This window comes from Marmota marmota, unplaced genomic scaffold (genome assembly GCF_001458135.2).
Source record: "Marmota marmota marmota unplaced genomic scaffold, marMar, whole genome shotgun sequence".
Taxonomy (NCBI): Eukaryota; Metazoa; Chordata; class Mammalia; order Rodentia; family Sciuridae; genus Marmota; species Marmota marmota.
This window is the reverse complement of record NW_026000020.1, coordinates 5,426,353-5,447,432: the sequence shown is the minus strand read 5'-3', so window position 1 is coordinate 5,447,432 and position 21,080 is coordinate 5,426,353. Positions and strand designations below refer to the sequence as shown.

Below are 21,080 nucleotides of genomic sequence, written 5' to 3'. Positions count from 1 at the left end.
GAACTTAACCATCCTCCTGCCTCAGCCTCCCAAGCCACTAGCATGGGCCACTACAATCAGCTCAAGATAAAAATTTTAAAAAGGACTGGACATGCAGTTCAGTGGTTGAGCACCCTGGGTTCAATCTCCAATACCAAAAAAAAAAAAAAAAAGAATACTAGCTGTTGGAAAGCTGGCTGACAAGATTTTATTGTATTTAAGATGGTAAAGAAATAAAGATGTATAAACAAATAAAATGGAATAAGTACCTCCAAAAAGGAAGTGAACGTCACATTCATAAAGGACAGGCTACTACAAAAGAACCTGTCAGAAACTTTGGAAAAGTTAAATGACTTTAAAAACACTGCTATTTTCATTTTCATTTATCTTACTAATAAAATATACAGTCTAAACCAATGAACCCACAATTTTGGCTAAGGCATCTTGTCCAAAAAGAAACTGTTGAAGGGAGAGGTACAGTAAGTACCAGCTTCAAAAAAATAATGAACAATCAATATTCTAAAAAATTAATTTAGAGTACCCTACATGTCTTGTTCATATTTATATATCTGGCACCTGCAGAATTCCTGGCCTCAATAAATATTTCTTGAATTAATAAAGAAATGAAAAAGTGAGTGAGTCTGAACATGGTATTTTAAGAGTTTACACCTCCTCAGGAAGATGACGTGTTATTTTAAACAATTAATAAAACAGAAAGATATAAAATTAAATCAAGATGAATATAAATGCTTATGGTAACAGACTAAACAATATGAGAAAAAAATGTGACCAAAAAAGAAAAGACAGGAAAATACTTAAGATTCTTACTATATCAAGAGTGGACTAAATCAGTTTTTCAAAAAACATTCACACAAAAATGAATTTCAATATTCATAAAGTAATCATCTTGTCACTTAAGATTTGTAAGGGAGCAAAATCTGCACTCCAAAATCTACAAAGAGCTGGGTGTAGAGGACACACCTTAGTCCCAGCTTCCTGGGAGGCCAAGGCAGGAGGATGGCAGGAGGCCAAGGCAGGAGGATGGCAGGAGCCCAAGAGTTCAAGATCAGCTTCGCAACACAGTGGGACCCCATCTCTTTAAAAAATAAATTAAAACTACAAAGAAAAGGTTAACAATGTCAAAAAGGAGGAATAAAAGTAGGAAAGCAGTAAGTAGTCCAAACAGCTCTGGTTGCCCTGCCAAGTAAGAAAAAAATCACAAATTATGTTTTGAGTACATTATAAAAAGAAGCAACTGAAGTATTTCTATTATTCCATGGAAAGTTTATATAAAAGGGACTGGCCCCTGACATCTTGGTAAGAAAAAGTAGGACACACATAAGAACCACCTTCCTGGCAGCACTATGAGAGCGATTAATGTTGAAATAAGACAAGAGGAAAAGTCATCTCTCTACCTCCCAAGTTTTTAAAACAGAAAAATTACAAAGGTTTAAACATTTGTCTGCCTGAACTAGATTTCTCTTGATCTTTTTCTGCAATATTATTCTCATCTACAAAGAAAAGGGTCCAACTTCTTTCAACATGGCGTCTGGCCAGTGTAAGCCCCAAGTGCACAGATAAAGAAAGAATTTTTTTCTTTGACCTGCCAGACTGCTCATGGTCAACATAACATGCCAAGTCACAATTCAGACCAGCGGGACAACCAGACTAAGAAGTAAGAAAATAAACATACCTCCTGTTCTTCCATTGCCAATCTGCACAGCAGGCTGAAGGCTTCCTTCATTTTGCAATAAATGAGGCAAATGATAATAAATAGTTGGCACTTGAAGGGATTTTTTGCTTGTTAACTCCTTTAGTAGCTTTAGGGTATTACCTGAAACACAGAAGTATTATTAATTCACAGAACATCTTACCTTATAGAAGTTGCTGATTTTATAAAAACAGCAGTAAAAATTTATGAGAATTAGAACTAAAAAGGTTTTTCCTAATTCATAGCTTGGTGGATGGATGAGTCTCCATTCAAAATGAAAAGGACACTTTCCCAACAAGAGTCAGGATATGGATGAATAGGTGGATGAAGCCAAGGCACAGGACCAGGACAGGTGGGATGCCGATTACCCACCTCTGCACTCAGTCAGACTCACTGAACAGACTCAGTGTGCCATAGACTTAGGAAAATGTAACAATGCCAAGTACCCTGACCACTGATAGATGACTTCCACCTTTGTTACACATTAACACTTTATCAAATTTTTATGTATTTTTTCTGAAAATAAAATCTTATTTCCATTATGCGAGACTTTCAAATTTTCATTAAAGTATAGTGTTAACCTTTAAACAAGGAAGTTGGCAGGAAGGACTTGTAGCCTCAACTCCATTAAAAAAATAAGACAAAACCAAAAACTCACAGAAGAAATGCCAATACAAATATGTGAAATTCAAGTTTAGTCTTATGGGTAAAGAAACAATTACAAACTACAATATGTCATCTCTACCTATTAAATCAGTGGATTAAACAATAATATTAAAACAGCATCAAAATCCCAGAAACATTCTGTCCTGTTATTCAGTAATTTCCCTTTAAAGAATTTAGCTTTTAGTGTACAACCAGAGAAAAATTGTGTTCTATATGTGTAATATGAATTGTAATGCATTCTGCTGTCATATATAATAAATTAAAATTTAAAAAATAAATTTAAAAAATAATTTAGCTTTTATGTACTCAACAAATATTCAGTGGTTTTTTTAATATTTATTTTTTAGTTGTAGTTGGACACAACACCTTTATTTCACTTATTTACTTTTATGTGATGCTGAGGATTGAACCCAGGGTCTCGAACGTGTGAGGCGAGCATCCTACCGCTGAGCCACAGCCCCAGCCCTATTCAGTTGTTTTCTATCCAATTCCAGGAATGGTGCTAATGTATTTGAAAATCAACAGTCATCAAAGCATAGATCCTGTTTTTTAGAAAGTCATAATCTAATAAAAATAACTTAAGGGCTACCAGAAATGTGATCAATTGATAGACAAAGATGTTCATCACAGAGTTATAAGCTAGGGGAAAACACCCAGGAAAAAAACATTTAATTAATTGTAGGAAAATGTTTAATATATTATGGTATTTGATCAGCTAAAAATATATAGTATTTGATCATACTGAAAATAGCATTTTGAAGTATATTTCATGTTAGTAAAAATGCTCACAATGTACTCTCAAGAATAATAATTCAGAAGAAAAATATGCATAAAAAGATAAAGAAAATAAAAAGTTTATTTTTCATCTATACCATTCAATAATGTTAAGCATTACCGTGACTGACAAATTCATCATAAGGAGGGGAAGCAAGGAACATAAAATTTTTAAAAATAAGTTAAGGTGATAGATCTAAAGATGAAAGGAACTCACAGTTCTTTTTAGAATAGTAGAAGCTCAATGAGAAAGTATGTTAGTCTACACAAATCTGGAGCCAACTGGTTATAAACACACATCAGTCTAATCATCAGAACAAAAGCAGGACACAGCAAAGACAACTGTGCTCATCTCCCCCGCCTCATGTCCTCAGAGAAGAACGGTCAGCTACTCCCAAAAGTGTCTGTTACAAAAGCATGTATCTCCCTTGCTATAATTCAGATTTAAGACCACTAACTGCTCCAAATAGCTCAAAGATTCCTCCAGAAACCAGGCTAAACATTAGTCACAACGTATACTTGTAAAAACAAAAAGTTAAATTTGAATGTTTTCAAAGATGCAATATGTTCAATGAAGTTTATACAACTGATATTGAACTTAACAGTACTTTCTTAAAATCAAACTTAGCAATTAATACAAATTATTTTATCAGAATAAGAATGTTTTGGGTGCTGATTTCTCTCTCTGAAAGGGTGATGAATGCTGGTGGATAGACGGCCCTCCTCAACTTCTGAAACATACCTACAGAACATCTGAGAATACAATCTTTTTATAATATGAAAAATATATATATATATGTACCTGAAAATTTATTCAACGCATCCTTACTTCCATTTGTTTCGACCCCTACACTCCGGAACTGCTGGACAATGTTATTCAATTCAGAGGAGCGCTGGGAAATTCGATGTTCAGCTATTCGAAGACGTTCTTTTAAAGCAAGAAATTCTCGTTGATAAGCAATTAGTTTTTCTAGAGGCAAAAGCAAAAAAAATTAAAAAGTCATCAGTATACTTCTAAACAAAAAATTCCAAACAGAATTGTAATAACAAAACTTCAATTAAAGTCAAGTTTGGGGGAAGAAAATATTTACTCGCTGATACAGAACTGAAAATTAAAGAACTAAAGAAAATTAAAGAATTAAAGAACCCTGGCTTGCTAGCTAACATGGGAACTAATTTTGTGCTTTTATTATTTGTAACATTGTGAACACTCCCTACTTAAAATTCAGAAATTTAAAGATGGAGAAAGATAAAAGTCGTTAAAATTAACACTCCAAGTATAATACACCTTCTCAAAGGTACAAACAACTATAACGACCACATTTGTATCAACCAGATAGAGATGAGTTAAAAGCTGGTAATACCTATGAGACAATGGAGATAGCGCATTTATAGCATAATCATTATTTTCCATACTTCCTATCCTGCCAAGATTTCCCTAGGCCAGACTTTGGTCAAATTCCGCATTCCTAAAAACCTCAATGAGCTACATGTACAATGAACCCAGTTTAAAGTCATTCATTTTAATAATTTGCGAGAATCAGAGATCAAAAAATATAGCTGGTCGGGGCTGGGGCTCAGTGGTAGAGCGCTTGCCTAGCATGTGCAAGGCACATAAAAATAAATAAATAAAATAAAGGTATAAAAAAAACCACATCAACCTTTAAAAAAAATAAATTTAATTGTCTGGGAAATAAAGTGTGTGTAAGGAGGATAAACAGTGAGCATGAACAGGAGAACCCAGGGACAAAGCACACAGCAGGGAGAGGTGAGGACAGGACTGGACACATGAGCCAACAGGATGGTGGAAAGGACCACCGTTCCCATCACCAGTGGCACGCACAGTGTTTAAGGTGTGGGCATGGTAGCTCTACCCCTTCCTCAAATCAGGAGCAATCAGAACAAAGGTTTTCAACTTCTCTATCAGCTAGACAGACCAAAGTCACTACTGTGACACCAAAACATGTCTTAGAAAGGCTGTTTTCTATTTAACATTATAATCTTTGCCTTATCCACAGATAAACTCAGGAAGAAACAGACTTACTGAATCCTAGTTTGTAAACTGGTCTTAGAAGCTGTCCCATATGCTATTCCTTTCTGGCATGAGCAGCATTAGACGTTTCCCCATGGGACTTAACCAGTACCTAGATACTGGCCTCTAACACCACTTGCCAATATAAAGAAGTAGAATTCTTTGAAGAAATAACTTTAATTAAGATAAACCTAGAATATTCTTACATCAGCAGGAAGGAAAGTAACAAAAGAAAAAATGACAGGACACATCAAAAGGGCACAAGAGGGCTGGGATTGTGGTTCAGAGGTACAGCCCTCACCTAGCATGCGTGAGGCACTGGGTTTGATCCTCAGCACCACATAAAGTAAAATAAAGACATTGTGTCCACCTATAACTGAAAAATAAACATTAAAAAAAAAGGGCACAGGAGATGCAGGGTGCCATGGCTCACACCTGTAATCCCAGCAGCTTGGGAGGCTGAGGCAGAAGGATCATGAGTTCAAAGCCAGCCTCAGCAAAAGCAAGGCGCTAAGCAACTCAGTGAGACCCTATTTCTAAATAAAATACAAAATAGGGCTGGGGACATGGCTTAGTAGTTGAGTGCCCTTGAGTTCAAACCTCTGTACCAAGAAGAGAGAAAAAAGGCGGGGCACAGGAGGTGACTTGAGAGGCCCCCACTGGCCAGACAGGGGACAGTGATGGTGGTAATAGATTGTAACCTACTAAGTAAGAATCCCTGAGTCTATACCAGCGTTGAAGAAATAAAGATCAACAGATGAGGGGAAAGTGTTTCTGAATGTATGAAAGCAACTAATACGTGTAGAAGGAACAGCGATCAGTGGAAAATCTCCATTTTGCAACCACAACAACTGACACAGGCCAGATTGAAAAGGGGATGAATAACCAGCAGGTGAGTCTCATGAGGAAACAATACATAGATCATCTCAAGTATGCTCTGCAAAGCACTATTTTATAAAAGGAAAAACTTTTTTTTTTTTAAACAATAGGGAAATCTGGAAGATGTCATCTTAATGGAGTGATCAAAACTCACTACAGCAATAGCAGGACAGAGGTCAGATGACCCCTGAAGTGATGCACAGGGAACCCAGCTCATTATGTGGCAGTCCTGCCAAAAATGCACAATCTGAATCTAATCTCTAAGATACTACAGACACAGCAAAGTGTGACGTAGCAAAAACATCGCCTGCACTTGAAACACTGTCATCATCATCAAAGATAAAGGTTAAGAAACTGCCCAAGAGAACACAGACAATGAAATGCACAGCACAGTCCTGGACTGGATCCTGGACCAGGAAAAATATGTATGAAGAGACTGTCGGGAAAACACAGGCACACACTATAGACCAGAGAAATCTAAATACTTGTGGACATCAAATTTCCTGAATTTGACAGGTACTAGTAATGTAAGAGAATGTCCTTGTTCTTAACACTAAAGTAATAGCAATAAACACCGGCGTGTTTAGGGGTGAAAAGAAACATGATTTCAGCAATTCACTTTCAAAGAATTCTGGAAAAAAAAATCTCTTTACAGAGAGAAAAGTAACAGAGACAACAGGTGAAACATACAGAGAAGTTATTTGTACTATCCTTAAACTTGTCATTCCTTCTTCTATTTTAATGAAGTTTTCAAAGCAAGCAGAAGAACTGGGTGTCAGAATGATTAGGTCTTTGAGCAGCTCTGGGGTGACAGGGAGGGATGCAGGTCTGAGGACAATCTCTATCTGGACACATTTTCTTGATATTTTGAAATCAGCCTGAGAGAGAGGCCAGTTTCACCAAGTGGGAAGAAAAACCAATTTGTAGAGAAAGATCTCTACCCTAATTCCAAAAACTCCCCTGCGTGGAGCAGAACTGGACCCTCTTTGGGTAGATTATTTGAGAGAAGATACCTTGGGCCCATGAACCCAAGCGATCCATGGACCATGGGACCAGGCCATGAGCTTGCTGGTCCAGATGCTGTTCTTAGCTCAAAGTCTACAGCTATGAGAAAACTCCATTTTTTGTTTCTACTCCATTCTTCTATATTCAGAGAGTATTCCACAAAATCAGGGCATGTTCATACTCCATCTAGTGAGCCAACTCAGCTTTCTAGAAATTTCTAGACATTTCTTAGAATTTTCTCCACTCATCTTTCCCATAATACTACACAGTTCTTGAGTTTAGTTCAAATTTTAATAGACAAAAATCGCTCCAAATTAATATGTTTGACAAGTCCCTATTTTCAACATTAAATATAGATTCCTATATTTGCTTTTCTTTGAATAATCTCAATTGGTTTACGTAGGGGGACATGGCAAGAAACTAAGAGACTCTTGCTAACCTCTTACTAGGTTCTGCTTATTGTTTCTTCTTTAGTATAAATGCAATGTTTTGTTTTGCTTGCTGGACTGCAGAATTGAATCCAGTGGTGCTCTACCACTGAGCCCTACCCAACCCTTTTCATTTGTATCTGGAGACAGGGCCTCACTAAGTTGCCCTCAGTCCTGAGATCCTCCTGCCTCAGCCTCCTGAGTAGTTGGCCTTATAGATGTGTGCCATCACGCCTGGCTTGGAATGCTTTTAATAGTAGAAAATTTAAATCAGATGACCAAAGTAAAAATCATGTTTTGTGAACCTAAGGTTTTGAAAAATACAAACATTCCAAAATAGGGGCAAACATGCAATTTTATATGGTTCAACAGTTTAATTAATAGCCTTAGACTCAATTTTAAAAACTGGTCAACGGTACAGATGAATAATTAACAAACACTATTAACAAGTACTTTTTCAAGCAGTACCTTAGCAGCAAGATACAGGAACACTACTGGAGTCTATGCACCATCATAAAAATTACCAAAAATTAAATCCACTTTTAATTCTTAAAATTTTAGGGTTTATTAAACAATAAAATTCTTATACTGCAAAGAATGTTGATAAGTCATCTGGTTCATCCCTCTGTCCCTTTAATATTGCACAGAACTCCTTCACACAGAGAAAGTTTTTTTAAAAAATAGGATTGAGAAACTCCTTCAGTAATAAGATTCCAAAATTTAACAGGCTTTACTTTTCAGAAAGAAACTGCCTTTGGAAAACATTTTATTTCACTCTTTAAAAAATTTTCATATTCATCATTCTTATACAACCAATTTAAAATAGAAAAGAGAGCCTGGATGAAATGGTGGGCAATTTCCTACTTGGAAACCTCTAAAACAAAGAAAAAATAATAATAATAAAAGAAACAGATTCAGGAGGTGTTAAGGAGGACTAAAGCCTGGAAAGGCCAGAGAGAGAGAACGCAGGTCCGCAGGTCCGAATGAAATGGGCCAAAAGAACAGAACTTGATAGGGCTGGGGATGTGGCTCAAGCGGTAGCGTGCTCGCCTGGCATGCGTGCGGCCCGGGTTCGATCCTCAACACCACATACAAAGATGTTGTGTCCGCCGAAAACTAAAAAAAAAATAAATATTTTGCAAGTCTGTTGATATTTCTAAAGATCCCTGAGGCCCTGTTACTTTCCTCCCTCAACCTATTTTCTATTCTCTAGATTAATTCCCATTGTCTTCCTTCAGGTTCATTAATTCTTTCCTCTGTCCTATCTGTTCTTGGGCCTGTCCATTAAGGGGTGTTTGTTTCAGTGTAGTTNATTTGAAAATCAACAGTCATCAAAGCATAGATCCTGTTTTTTAGAAAGTCATAATCTAATAAAAATAACTTAAGGGCTACCAGAAATGTGATCAATTGATAGACAAAGATGTTCATCACAGAGTTATAAGCTAGGGGAAAACACCCAGGAAAAAAACATTTAATTAATAGCCTTAGACTCAATTTTAAAAACTGGTCAACGGTACAGATGAATAATTAACAAACACTATTAACAAGTACTTTTTCAAGCAGTACCTTAGCAGCAAGATACAGGAACACTACTGGAGTCTATGCACCATCATAAAAATTACCAAAAATTAAATCCACTTTTAATTCTTAAAATTTTAGGGTTTATTAAACAATAAAATTCTTATACTGCAAAGAATGTTGATAAGTCATCTGGTTCATCCCTCTGTCCCTTTAATATTGCACAGAACTCCTTCACACAGAGAAAGTTTTTTTAAAAAATAGGATTGAGAAACTCCTTCAGTAATAAGATTCCAAAATTTAACAGGCTTTACTTTTCAGAAAGAAACTGCCTTTGGAAAACATTTTATTTCACTCTTTAAAAAATTTTCATATTCATCATTCTTATACAACCAATTTAAAATAGAAAAGAGAGCCTGGATGAAATGGTGGGCAATTTCCTACTTGGAAACCTCTAAAACAAAGAAAAAATAATAATAATAAAAGAAACAGATTCAGGAGGTGTTAAGGAGGACTAAAGCCTGGAAAGGCCAGAGAGAGAGAACGCAGGTCCGCAGGTCCGAATGAAATGGGCCAAAAGAACAGAACTTGATAGGGCTGGGGATGTGGCTCAAGCGGTAGCGTGCTCGCCTGGCATGCGTGCGGCCCGGGTTCGATCCTCAACACCACATACAAAGATGTTGTGTCCGCCGAAAACTAAAAAAAAAATAAATATTAAAAAAAAAAAAAGGAAAAACAAGAACAGAACTTGAACTGGCGATGCTAACAGAATGGAACTGGAACCAAATTTTGGCTCTTTGAATTTTTTATTTGTTCTACTTAGTTGTACAGGAGAGCAGAATGTATTTCAATTCATCGTACACAAATGGAGTGCAATATAACAACCACAGAGCAATGCCTCACATGCCTCTCACATGCAAGCCACCTGGACGGGCTGGATGAGGCACTGAATTCTGGAATCTACCTCCAGGAAACCAGTTGAGGAGGTGAGAGGTGGGGCCTGAGAGTGTCAAATTGGCTCCTGGTGATGCTGACGTGCCCAAGCACACCCCCCTCCCCACCCCGCTGGGAAGCTCAGAGGTGCCAATACTATCCTGGAGTCACTCTGAAGTGGCCTAGAAATTCACGCTTGCCCTCTCCCAGCTCCTCCGTTTTATCCTTCCCTCTGGCCCACGTGTTAAGAGATCCCAGAGGCAGGGTGAGGGAGTAGGCATTAAAACCACTAGGACCATAATTTACAAGATTATATTTGGGGAAGAAATGGTCTCAAAGCATCCGTGGACACACATTTCAAAGGTCTCTCTAAGAGTTACGTGGACTTGTCAACGTCATGCCCTATTTCTAAGAGTATACCAGGCAGGATACACCGCATAAGCATGGATTCTGAAAAGACCCTTTTAAGCTCAAAAGGGAAAATGGGGCTGAGCTAAACAGAACCATATACTTTACTTAAATTAAAACACCGAGTATAATTCATCTGTTCCCTTCCATGAGGTTTCATTGTACTTGCAAAATAAGATCCTAATTAGTGAATGCTAACATTGAAAAGTTTTCTGGAACACAGCCCCTATTTCTGAGTTATCCCCCAAGTAATCTAATAATTAACAGTGTAATTCTTCCAGATACATGTTCAATAAGTTGAAATCCATCCAGTGACCTTATGAAGCCCAACACCTCAAGACCAGTCAGACAATGCTGCACATGCCTGCAAGATGCACTTCCTCAGAAAGACGTTCTTAATCTGAATGCAGTCATTTTCTTTGATTTCCCTGGAGAAGGGGGACGGCTCTTTTCAGTAATCTTATCATAAAGTCCCAAATTTCAATATCATAGTGAAACGAGGGTGGAGTGGGGGACAAGTTGTGTAACTTCGATAACACACATTTACGTATACTTGGCTGTATGTTCAAAACAGTACTTTTAAAAATACTGACAATGATCTTATTCAACAACCTTAGGGGCTTGGAATAAACATTATCGGATGGTCATAAATCCTTTTTCTTAAGCACTTAAATTTGCTGGCAGCCATTGTTTCAGCAAGTGTTGTTATATTCTCCAAGGAAAATAAAACACATCTTGTACTCTGAGGATCTAATGCCATACGTTTTCCTGTGAAGAAGTCATCGAGACAGCCCTCACTTTCTGTTGGAGCCATCCGGGTGTCAAAAGCAAAGCCCTAGGACTGGCCAGCCCTCCACCGGGGAAGGACCTCCTCACAGCACTGCTGCTCCTCCTGCCTTCCACCTGGATCCGGTTACACACCTAGGACTCAGTTCATGTTCTTCCCTCTCCTCACCTTGTGTTACTGTTCTTTCATTTCCACGCTTCCCTTCCAATATCCTTCTGCAATATCATTTTCAAATCCTCCTCCCGTGTTTCTTTTCTGGACTTTTCTTTTTTGACCACAAACTTCGCTTCTCTCACCTCTTTCTTTTTATTTCTACTCCCCGCCTGCATGCTCCCATAATATCCTGTCTCCTGTTTTGTTTCAAATGGCTGAGGATGCTCTTTTCCAACTGGGTGATTGAAACAGTCCACTTGGCTGCCCCCCTCCAGACCCCAATTCTCCTGGACACCACCTCTAATACCAACTAGCGCTTTGAGGCCGATGGCCTCCACTTCAACAGGGGAATACAACGGATACTGCTGTCTTAGGAAAGGGACCTTGTGAGCCTGAAGATGCCCCAGACTGAAAAAGAAAAGTAAACACGGGTCCACAGAGGGGAGTGAGAACACTGGGCTGCAGCCCGGTCCCCGGCTCGGCTGGCTCTTCACATGCAAGAGGCAAGCATGGCCACGTTAATGTGTCCAGGTGAGGACACAGGTATCAAGACAGCTCCCTATTCCCACTCCTTGGTGACCCCAGTGTGCCATCAGTCTCTACTGCACCCACACTTAGCTCTTCAGGTTCTATTTTGAAATCTTCTATTTTGAAATCTTCTATTTTTAAGGTTCATGAGTTTTAGTCTTTCTTAGAGGTCTTCCAAAGAATAAAGAGAACATGTTTTTCTTTTTAAAGAGTAAAACTCAGTTTATCTTTCAAGTACCTTTGAGTCCATGAGACTGTTTTATAAATCTAAGATACTCCAACAAACAGATTCTAAGGTGACCCAGTGATCCTCATCCCTTCAGTCTCACAGCCCAGCATGAACCCCGCCCTCAGTGCCCAGGAGCTACAGCTAGCTCCTCTGACAGAATGTAGCAAAGGGGGTGGATGCTACCTCTGGGATGGTTTCATTATATGGGACTCTGTCTTGCCAGCAGACATCTCCCTAGATAGAGATTCTCACCCAAAGTACCTTCAAGAAGCAAACAGCTGTACTGGAAGGCCCATGTGACAGAGGGCTCAGAGCTCCTTCCAGCCAAGAGCCAACAAAAAGCTGGGTTCTCAGTCCTACTGTGACAAGAAGATGGATTCAACCAACAATCTGGATGAGTTTGGACATGAATTCTTCAGCAGAGGACCTAGGCAAGCCATGCCTAGATTCCTAGCCCATGGAAACTATGAGGTCATAGGTACATGTCATTTTTTAAAAAATATATTTTTTAATTGTAGTTGGACACAATACCTTTATTTCACTTGTTTATTTTTATGTGGTGCTGAGGATTGAACCCAGGGCCTCGCACGTGCAAGGTGAGCGCTCTACTGCTGAGCCACAACCCCAGCCCAACATGTCATTTTTAAGTCACTAGAGTTGTGCTAATTTATTATGCACCAACAGGTAACTAATATAGATATATTATGGGATCTCAATAATGCTTTTTTCCCTCTATTTTAAAATTTTTTGGAATTTCACTGTCCTAATAATTATTTCATAACCGATTATTCCTAATCATGCTAATGAAATAAAATGCAAGATTGATACACTTACCTAGAAAGATGTTGTAAAAGAACTTTGTAACTTTGTAGTCTTTTGTGATCTTCACTGAAAACAACTGAGATTTTAGGATTTTCCCTTTTTATACCCATGGTGGCAAAGAGAAGGAAAGTAACAGAGGAAGACATTTCACAAGTTTTTTGGACAAATCAGAAGATGAATGCAGAAAGGCAGGTACTATCACTGTAGTCTCTAGTCACGTTGGTGAAATTAACTTTTAAAAGCACATCTTAGACAATGAGTCCTCAGAAGACAATATCCTAGAAGAATTTTGTTCAAGATCCAGACTTCTATTTCCACACCTCTCTATTCTTTTTGCTAAGTAAAATAAAAACCCAGATGTTACATAGTAAACCAAAATAAAAAGACAAAGGCAGAAGGCAGAAGGGAAAAGAGTTGAGTTCTTGGGACGCAGAGAAAAAAAACACAGCATTCACTTCCCCGAGTTTCTTTTTGCCTTACAGATCCCAGACAAGGTGCTAGAGACACCAGCAGCCTGGAACCAACAGACACACATGAAGAAGCACCAGAAAAGCCTGATCTCTGCAGCTGAAGAACTCAGGAAGGGGCAATCGAGCAAGACAGAAAACTTCTAGATGACTACTGCTCTATACCAGCCACACACCATGAAGCAGCAGCCCTGGACCTATCTCCACCCCACTAGCAATGGCCAAGAAGGGAGCCTAGATCCCCACCCTTGCCAGGTAACAGCGCCCCCAACACACACACACATACACACACACTTCCTAGGAGGTATCAGAAAAGTCTGAGTGAGGAGCTGGGGCTTTCACTACTCTCTGGCACCATGAGGTGTCAGAGGAGCCTGCATGGGAAGCAGTATCAGGGCACCGCTCTCTGTCCCAGCCAGCACAATGTCAGCAGGGACCATGCAGGAATTGACCTCTTGCCCTGCACAGGAGTGACAGGGATCCCTCCCTGCTGTGTATCAAGGGAAGCCATGCGAGAATCCTAAATGTCCATCCCATCCTCACCTAGCAGTAATGCAGTGGTCATGCCTCCCCACATTAGCCACCTAGAATGGTGACAGAAAAGACCTGCTAAGACAGATAAGCTAAATAATATTCAGTTTTATAAGACCCCAAATGCCTTGAATAAAACTAAAAATCACTTATAAGACTAAAAACAGGAAAACCTCAACTCAAATGAGAAAAAAAAATATAAACAGATACCAACATCAGGACAACTCAGATGTTGAAATCATCTAGTAAGAATCTTTTTTTGTTTTAAGGGCCAAGGACCAAACTCAGCCTTGCACATGCTAGGCAAACGCTCTGCCACTGAACTAGATCTCCAGACCCTCTATAAGAATCTTAAAGCAGCTATCATAAAAATGCTTCAACAGGTAAGTATCTAAAAACTAGAAACACCAGGCAAAGAAAGAAAAGACACAAAGAAACAAATGAACATTTTAGAACAGAAACTACACTGAAACAAACACCCCTTAATGGACAGGCCCAAGAACAGATAGGACAGAGGAAAGAATTAATGAACCTGAAGGAAGACAATGGGAATTAATCTAGAGAATAGAAAATAGGTTGAGGGAGGAAAGTAACAGGGCCTCAGGGATCTTTAGAAATATAAAATGGTCTGAGACCTAACATTCCCACCATCAGCATCCCAGAATGAAAGGAGAAAGAGGGCAGGGTAGAGAAAATATTGGAAGAAATGATGGCCAATATTTCCCAAAATGGACAAAAGACATTAACCCACATAAAGGTTCAAGAAGCCAAGCAAACCCCAAACAGGAAAAACTCAAACCCATGCCAAGAAATGCCATAATTGAACTTCAAAAAAAAAAACTAGGTGCAAAGAGAAAATTTTGAAAGCAATCCAACAGAAATGACACATTACCTACCCAGAAAAAAAAAATAAATTGAATGACAGCAGATTTCTCATCAGAAACCATGGAAACCAAAGGAAGTGACACAATACTTTTCAAGTATTAAAGAAAAAAACCCTCAAATTCCATATATGGCAAAATTATCCTTAAGGAACAAAAGGAAAAATCAAGAAGTCCTCATAAGGAGGAAACCTGTCATCAGCAAACCTATCCAAAACAAATGACTAAAAAAGTCCTTAAACAGAAAAGGAATGACAAAAGGAAGAATCTCAGAACATCAAAATGGAAGAAAGAACTGAAAGAGGAAGGAAAAAAAAAAAGATCACAGAAATGTCCTTTTCCTCTAGAGTTTTCCAAATTATATTTGATGGTTGAAGCAAAAAAGTATACCATTGTCTGGTGTGGTTCTCAGTGTAGAAGAAATACTTCAAACAATTATATCACAAAATAAGGGAAGAAGAGGAGGCTTTTAAAGGACAGGCTTCTGTACTTCACTTTAATAAATGTTGACCCCAGTAGACTATTATACACACACACACTAGTAATATATCTCAACAGAGGATATACTCAAAAACCCTACAGATAAATTAAGTGGAATCTGTGTGAGCATGCGTGAGGTACTGGGATCAAACCCAGGAGCACTCTACCATTGAGCTACATCCCCAGTCCACTTATCCATTTGTCCATTCGTCAATCATTCATACATTTTTAGAGACAGGGTCTCACTAAGCTGCCCAGGCTGTCCTTGAACTTGCAATCCTCCAGTCTCTGCCTCTCAAGTCATTGGGATTTCAGGCATGCACCACCCCCACAGCTCAAAATGGAATTTTTTAAATGTTCAAATAACTTTCAAAGTGTCAGGAAAAAGAAAAAACAGAGCACAATGGGTAAAAAAAAAAATTGTAGATTAATTAAATCTACAATATCACTAATCACAAGAAACAAATGGTCTACAACAATTAAGAGAGAGAAAGTTAGAGCTGATATAAAGACATGCCACAGCTGGGTGTGGTGGTGCACACCTATGGTCCCAATTATTCAGGAAGCTGAGACAGGAGAGTCCCTGGATCCCAGGAGTTCAAGGCCAGCCAATACAATGTAGCAAGATGCTGTCTAAAGGAAAGAATACTTACATATATGATCCAATTATACACCATAGACACCATCTAAAAGGATGATACACATACAATGGAATCCTACTCAGCAACAGAAAAGAACAAATTAGTGAAAACTCCAACAGTGTGGATGGACCTCAAGGGCACCATGCTGAGTGAAAAATGTCCATCTCTCACACACTATAGGGTTCCATCAATAAGACATTTCCAATATGACAAAATCATAGCTGTGGACAACAACAGATCAGTGGTTACCTGGAGTTAGGGGTGGCAGGTGGGGTGTGACTGTGACAAAGGAGCAGAGGGGAAATGGCTGTGGTGTAGTAATGGTTGTCTGGTGCTGGTTACAAAGATCTACACATGTGAAAAAAATGGCGTAGCACCATCCACACCAGTAACACCCATGTTGGTTTCCTGATTTTGAGGCTGTACATTGCACCTAACTTATCACAAGAAGTAGCCATCAGGGGGAAATGGGAGAAGGTTGCAGGATCTTTCTGTACTACCCTGCAGCTTCCTATAATTCTGTAATTCTTTTCAAATAACGAGGTGGTGGGGAAGCCAAACAAAAAAGAATCAATGAACTAATAATAATATTTAAGGGGAAAAGAAAATATGATATTTTCATCATCCATCAACTAGAAGGGCCTCATCACACTGTGTATCATAAGGACCCAGAACATCTTGTGTGGCTAGAGGGACTTGCAATGGTATTCTTTCATCCACAACAAGATTTACTGGGTAGGCTCAGGGGCAGACAAACTGTAAGCCTAAACAAAACTAATGTTTTGGCTGGGTACGGTGGTTCACGCCTGTAATCCCAGCGGCTCAGGAGGCTGAGGCAGGAGGATTGTGAGTTCAAAGTTAGCCTCAGCAATGGCAAGGCGTTAAGCAACTCAGTGAGACCCTTTCTCTAAATAAAATACAAAATAGGGCTGGGGATGTGGCTCAGGGGCCAAGTGCCCCTGAGTTCAATCCCTGGTACCAAAAAAAAAAAAAAAATTAATGTTTTGTGTTTTGGAGACACAAGTGCAGAAGAACTAAAAGTAATGGTGAGCTATTAGATGTACCAGAACCTATTAGAGATGTAGCAGCTGAAATGTGGAATTAGAATGTACAAATAGGATGTGTTCCAGGTTCCCACATGACAGTTAATAAGCAGTTTGCTCTAGTCAAAAGACACTGTCCATTTCAGTTTTGACTAAACTAGAAATACGTGCAATAAAATTTTGGCTTTGTGATGTTTAAGTTCTTATAAATTACAATTTATAGTAAAGTTGTTTGTCACTACCTCTTTATCCTATTTATTATTTGTAAAATTACTTGTAAGAATAAAATAGGTCAACTGGACCCAGATATTAAATACCTTTACTTAACACATACCAAAATTCCAGACTCCAAGAAAGCAAGCAGTGGCTCAGATAAACCACACAGCTTGCAGGAATAGTACAGGCACAAGGAGCCGGTCAGATCACATACAGCAAGTTTCACATCAGTGTTAGCAAACAGCCAAGTTCCCAGATACCAGCCAATGGCCAACCTTGCAGGCAGGTATTTCTGATGACAAGCAGTCTCTGATCTGCATGCTAACTCTTTTCTGTATAGCAGTAATCATATTTTAGTATTTCTTCTTTGCTTCCCACTGAATGTTCTCATATTGCCTTGCAGTAGGCCAAGCAAATGGTAGCAAGGGGTCAGCTGAGGCAAATCACCTTACATTTTGAGAGTCATTAAAAATTCATCAAAAATGTTCATGAAACCAATCACAGCATTATTTATAAAGGTAAGTTAATTATGATAATTATATAATGGAATATTATGGAACTGCTAAAACTCAGGACATGGGAAAAACATTTGTGACAAGGTAAGCAAGAAGTAGCATACAATATGCACAGCCTGGTGTCTTATTCTCTAAAGGAGATAACAGTTCTCACACTTTTGGACTCAGATTCCCTTTACACCCTTCTAAATTAGTGGACCCCAAAGTCCTTTTGTTTATGTGAATTATATTTATCAACATTTATCATGTTAGAAATATCAACAGACTTGCAAAATATTTATTTAAATAAAAAATCATTTTAAAATCAATTACATAAGTAGCACGGTGTGAAAACTATTTTCTAAAAAAAAAAATCAGTGAAAAAAGTAACACTTGCTCAACTCTTTTTAATGTGTGGCTTAATAGGAAAGAGTTGAATTCTCATATCTGCTTCTGCTATTTTTTATAAGATTGAAAAAGGCAAATAACCAAATAACATCTTAGTATTATTATGAAAATAGTCTTGACTTTATAAACCTCCTAGAAGAGTCCAGAGAGCCCCACAGGTCCTTTTACCTTGTTTTGTGCTTTGTCATGTTTTGGGGTGTGCTTGAAGCGGGTTGTGTGCTTCTGTTTTTTTTTTGGTTCTGGGGCTTGAACCCAGGGGCCACATCCCTAGCCCTTTTTATTTTTTGAGACAGGGTCTCACAAAGTTGTCCAGGCTGACCTTGAACTTTCGATCCTTCTGCCTCAGCCACCCAAGTAGCTGGGCTTACAGGTGTGTGTCACCACATCCAGCAAGATATACTTTGAGGACTGTTAGTCCAGAAAAATGAAAAACAAAATACCCAAAATGAGCCAGGTTTGAGGCTCTGGGTTTAATCCCCAGTACTGAAAAAAAAAAAAAATCACATTGATTTGGCTATGAGATTCAGTTTCAGTTCATTAGCACTTTAACACTTCCATGCACTTTAGATCTATTAGGAAAGACTGATCAACTGTCTCTTTTTTATGCTATGCTTACCCACTACTGGTTAAGAGTACAATACACCTTTATCCACATATTTCATCAGACAATCTCCAAAATCTGATTGGCAGTCTTTCTAAAGTAGCACCAAAAAAAATTAGTTAGCTAATGTTCTGTAATAACCCAATGTTCTCAATTTAGTCTCTTCTAATATGTCAGCCATGAATAATTTCCTTTCAGAGTTAAGAATACATGAAGCCTAGATTCCAGACAACCTCTGAGCAAAGCACATGCTTAAGAAGCTTTCCAACCTGGAAAAATTAGATTAGGAGACTGTTTTAGGGAATGGAAGCTAGCCAACTAAACTGCACATGAGTCCAAGTTCAAGGACTCTTCAACTGTCAACTTTAATACATAAACAAGAAAGATTTCTGGCCAACTTGGCAAAGGTGAGGTCTATCTGCTAGCCCCTCTTTAGGTATTGTCTTAAAATTAGGCCCTTATTTAATAATACCACTGACAGTAGTGACTTGTTTTTTTTAAGTCCACATGGCAAAAGTTTTGCCATGTCACAATTTACAGCTTGGGGAATTCTAGGTGTAACTGACTGGCTGAATACCAGAATCACTGCGGGGGGGGGGGGGGGTACACGACATTTGAAAACTGCCCAGGGGACTTCTAACTTCTGGCATAAGAGAGGAGGCCCACAAAACCTCTCCCCAAAAGGCAACTATAAAGCTTGACAAGAAAGTCCAAAACCAAACATTCTGGTACTCTGAAAATCAACCAAGGGCATTCAACAGACTGAAATTATTTATTCATAAAAACTACTGAACTTCTGGTAAGAACAGCACAAAGTCTGACTGTCTTGCCAGGACTGCCCTCATCCCTCCCCATCTGTGGTCACTTCAGAAGGTCAGCAGGGTGGGGCAGGACTTGAAAAATCAGCAGCTTCACTATGCTGCCAGAGGGGACTCATCTGACTTAGGGGTGTTGCCAGTCCAAGTGGCAATCTCAGAGGCAAGTGCAAAGAAGGGCCAGCGCTCTGCTAGCCTGAGGCTAGTGTTCTATTTGGGGCTACTGCTCTATTTGAGGCCAGCAAGGGGCTGGCACACCAGCCAGACACTTAGCAGGCATTTCCAGGAAGTAAAACAGTTGTCAGGAGCTCACAGAGCTCTTGAAATACCAGGTGGACAGCAGGATACATGCATTCACAGCAGACCCACCCAGACCTGGCCACATAAATCCCGCACAGAGAACAGAGGAAGCCAAAGGAAATTCAAGGTGGGGCAGATGTGAAACAGTCCGGAGTGGGGCTGTGGCCCAGCACACATCTCCATCTGCAGAGAACAGAGCCTTCCAGGCTTCTAGGGTTTCTCTCCAACCTCCACCTGGCCTCCTTTTTGACACAAGGTCTCACAAAGTTGTCCAGGCTGACCTTGAACTTGCTGTGCAGGCACCAGGGCAGCCCCTCTAGGAAACCAAGCTTCACAACAAAAACAAATCAAAACCAAAGGGCAGAGATAAATCGAACACTGTAGATGAGACAGACTTTGGTGATTTAGCTCATTCCAGTTCTAAATAATGAGCTAACAAAACCACCACCACCACATTCTTCAGGGGCACAAAGAAGAAACCCAGTGCCACAGCAACGTATTACCTAAAATACAGAGTAGTCAACAAAACTTTACAAGGTAGACTGAGAAAAAAGAACTGTGATCTCTACTCGGGGGAGATAAGCAGCAATCAATAGAAACAGTCTCTTCGTGTTCCCAGATGCCATAGTTAGCAAAAGACGACTTCAAAACAGCTACTATAAATATGTTAGAAGAACCAAATAAAACCATGTTTAAAGAACATGGAAACAAGAAGAGTGTGATCAAACTGACTCAAAGAACAAGGAAAATAAAGAGACAGCAAATGTAAAACAAAATGGAAATTCTGGCAGAGATGCTCAACTGCAGATTTCAGATGTCAGAAGAGCGGGAGAGTCAATGACCTGGAAGTTAGATTAATACAAAGTATCCAATCCAAAGAACAGAAAGGAATGAAAGAACAAAGAAAACTGAACAGAACCCCTCACAGTGTATGATGTCAAGTGTATCCAGAGAAGAGAGAAAAACAGTACAAATAAAATATGAAGAAAGTAATGGCTTGCCATAATATAGGAATAGAGGCAGCTCCTTAACTTGATAAAGAATATCTACAAATGACAGTTATTACTCTTTTTTAAATTTTTTTTCTTTTTTTTTTTTTTAGGTGTAGATGGACACAACACAATGCCTTTATTTTTATGTGGTGCTGAGGATTGAACCCGGGTCCCCCCCGTGCTAGGTGAGTGCTCTACCACTGAGCCACAATCCCAGCCCCAGTTATTACTCTTGTTGATAAGAAATTAGACGCTTTTCCACTAAGATCAGAACAAGGCAAGCCAATCTCCTCTCCTATTTAATACCGTACTGGAAGTTCTGGTTAACGCAAAAAAAAAAAAAAAAAAAAAAAAAAAAA

At 38.9% G+C, this 21,080-nt stretch overlaps 1 protein-coding gene across 1 annotated transcript in view; it reads right to left on the bottom strand.

Moving 5' to 3' along the window:
• Positions 1–21,080, bottom strand: part of Mgat4a (alpha-1,3-mannosyl-glycoprotein 4-beta-N-acetylglucosaminyltransferase A) — a 100,544-nt gene that overhangs the window by 54,553 nt on the left and 24,911 nt on the right. Inside the window, exons 3-4 of the mRNA XM_048810402.1 lie at positions 3,933–4,100; positions 1,673–1,813 (exon numbers count right to left, since the gene is read on the bottom strand). Of these exons, the coding sequence (XP_048666359.1) occupies positions 1,673–1,813; positions 3,933–4,100 (309 nt within the window). The remainder of the gene's footprint in view (positions 1–1,672; positions 1,814–3,932; positions 4,101–21,080) is intronic.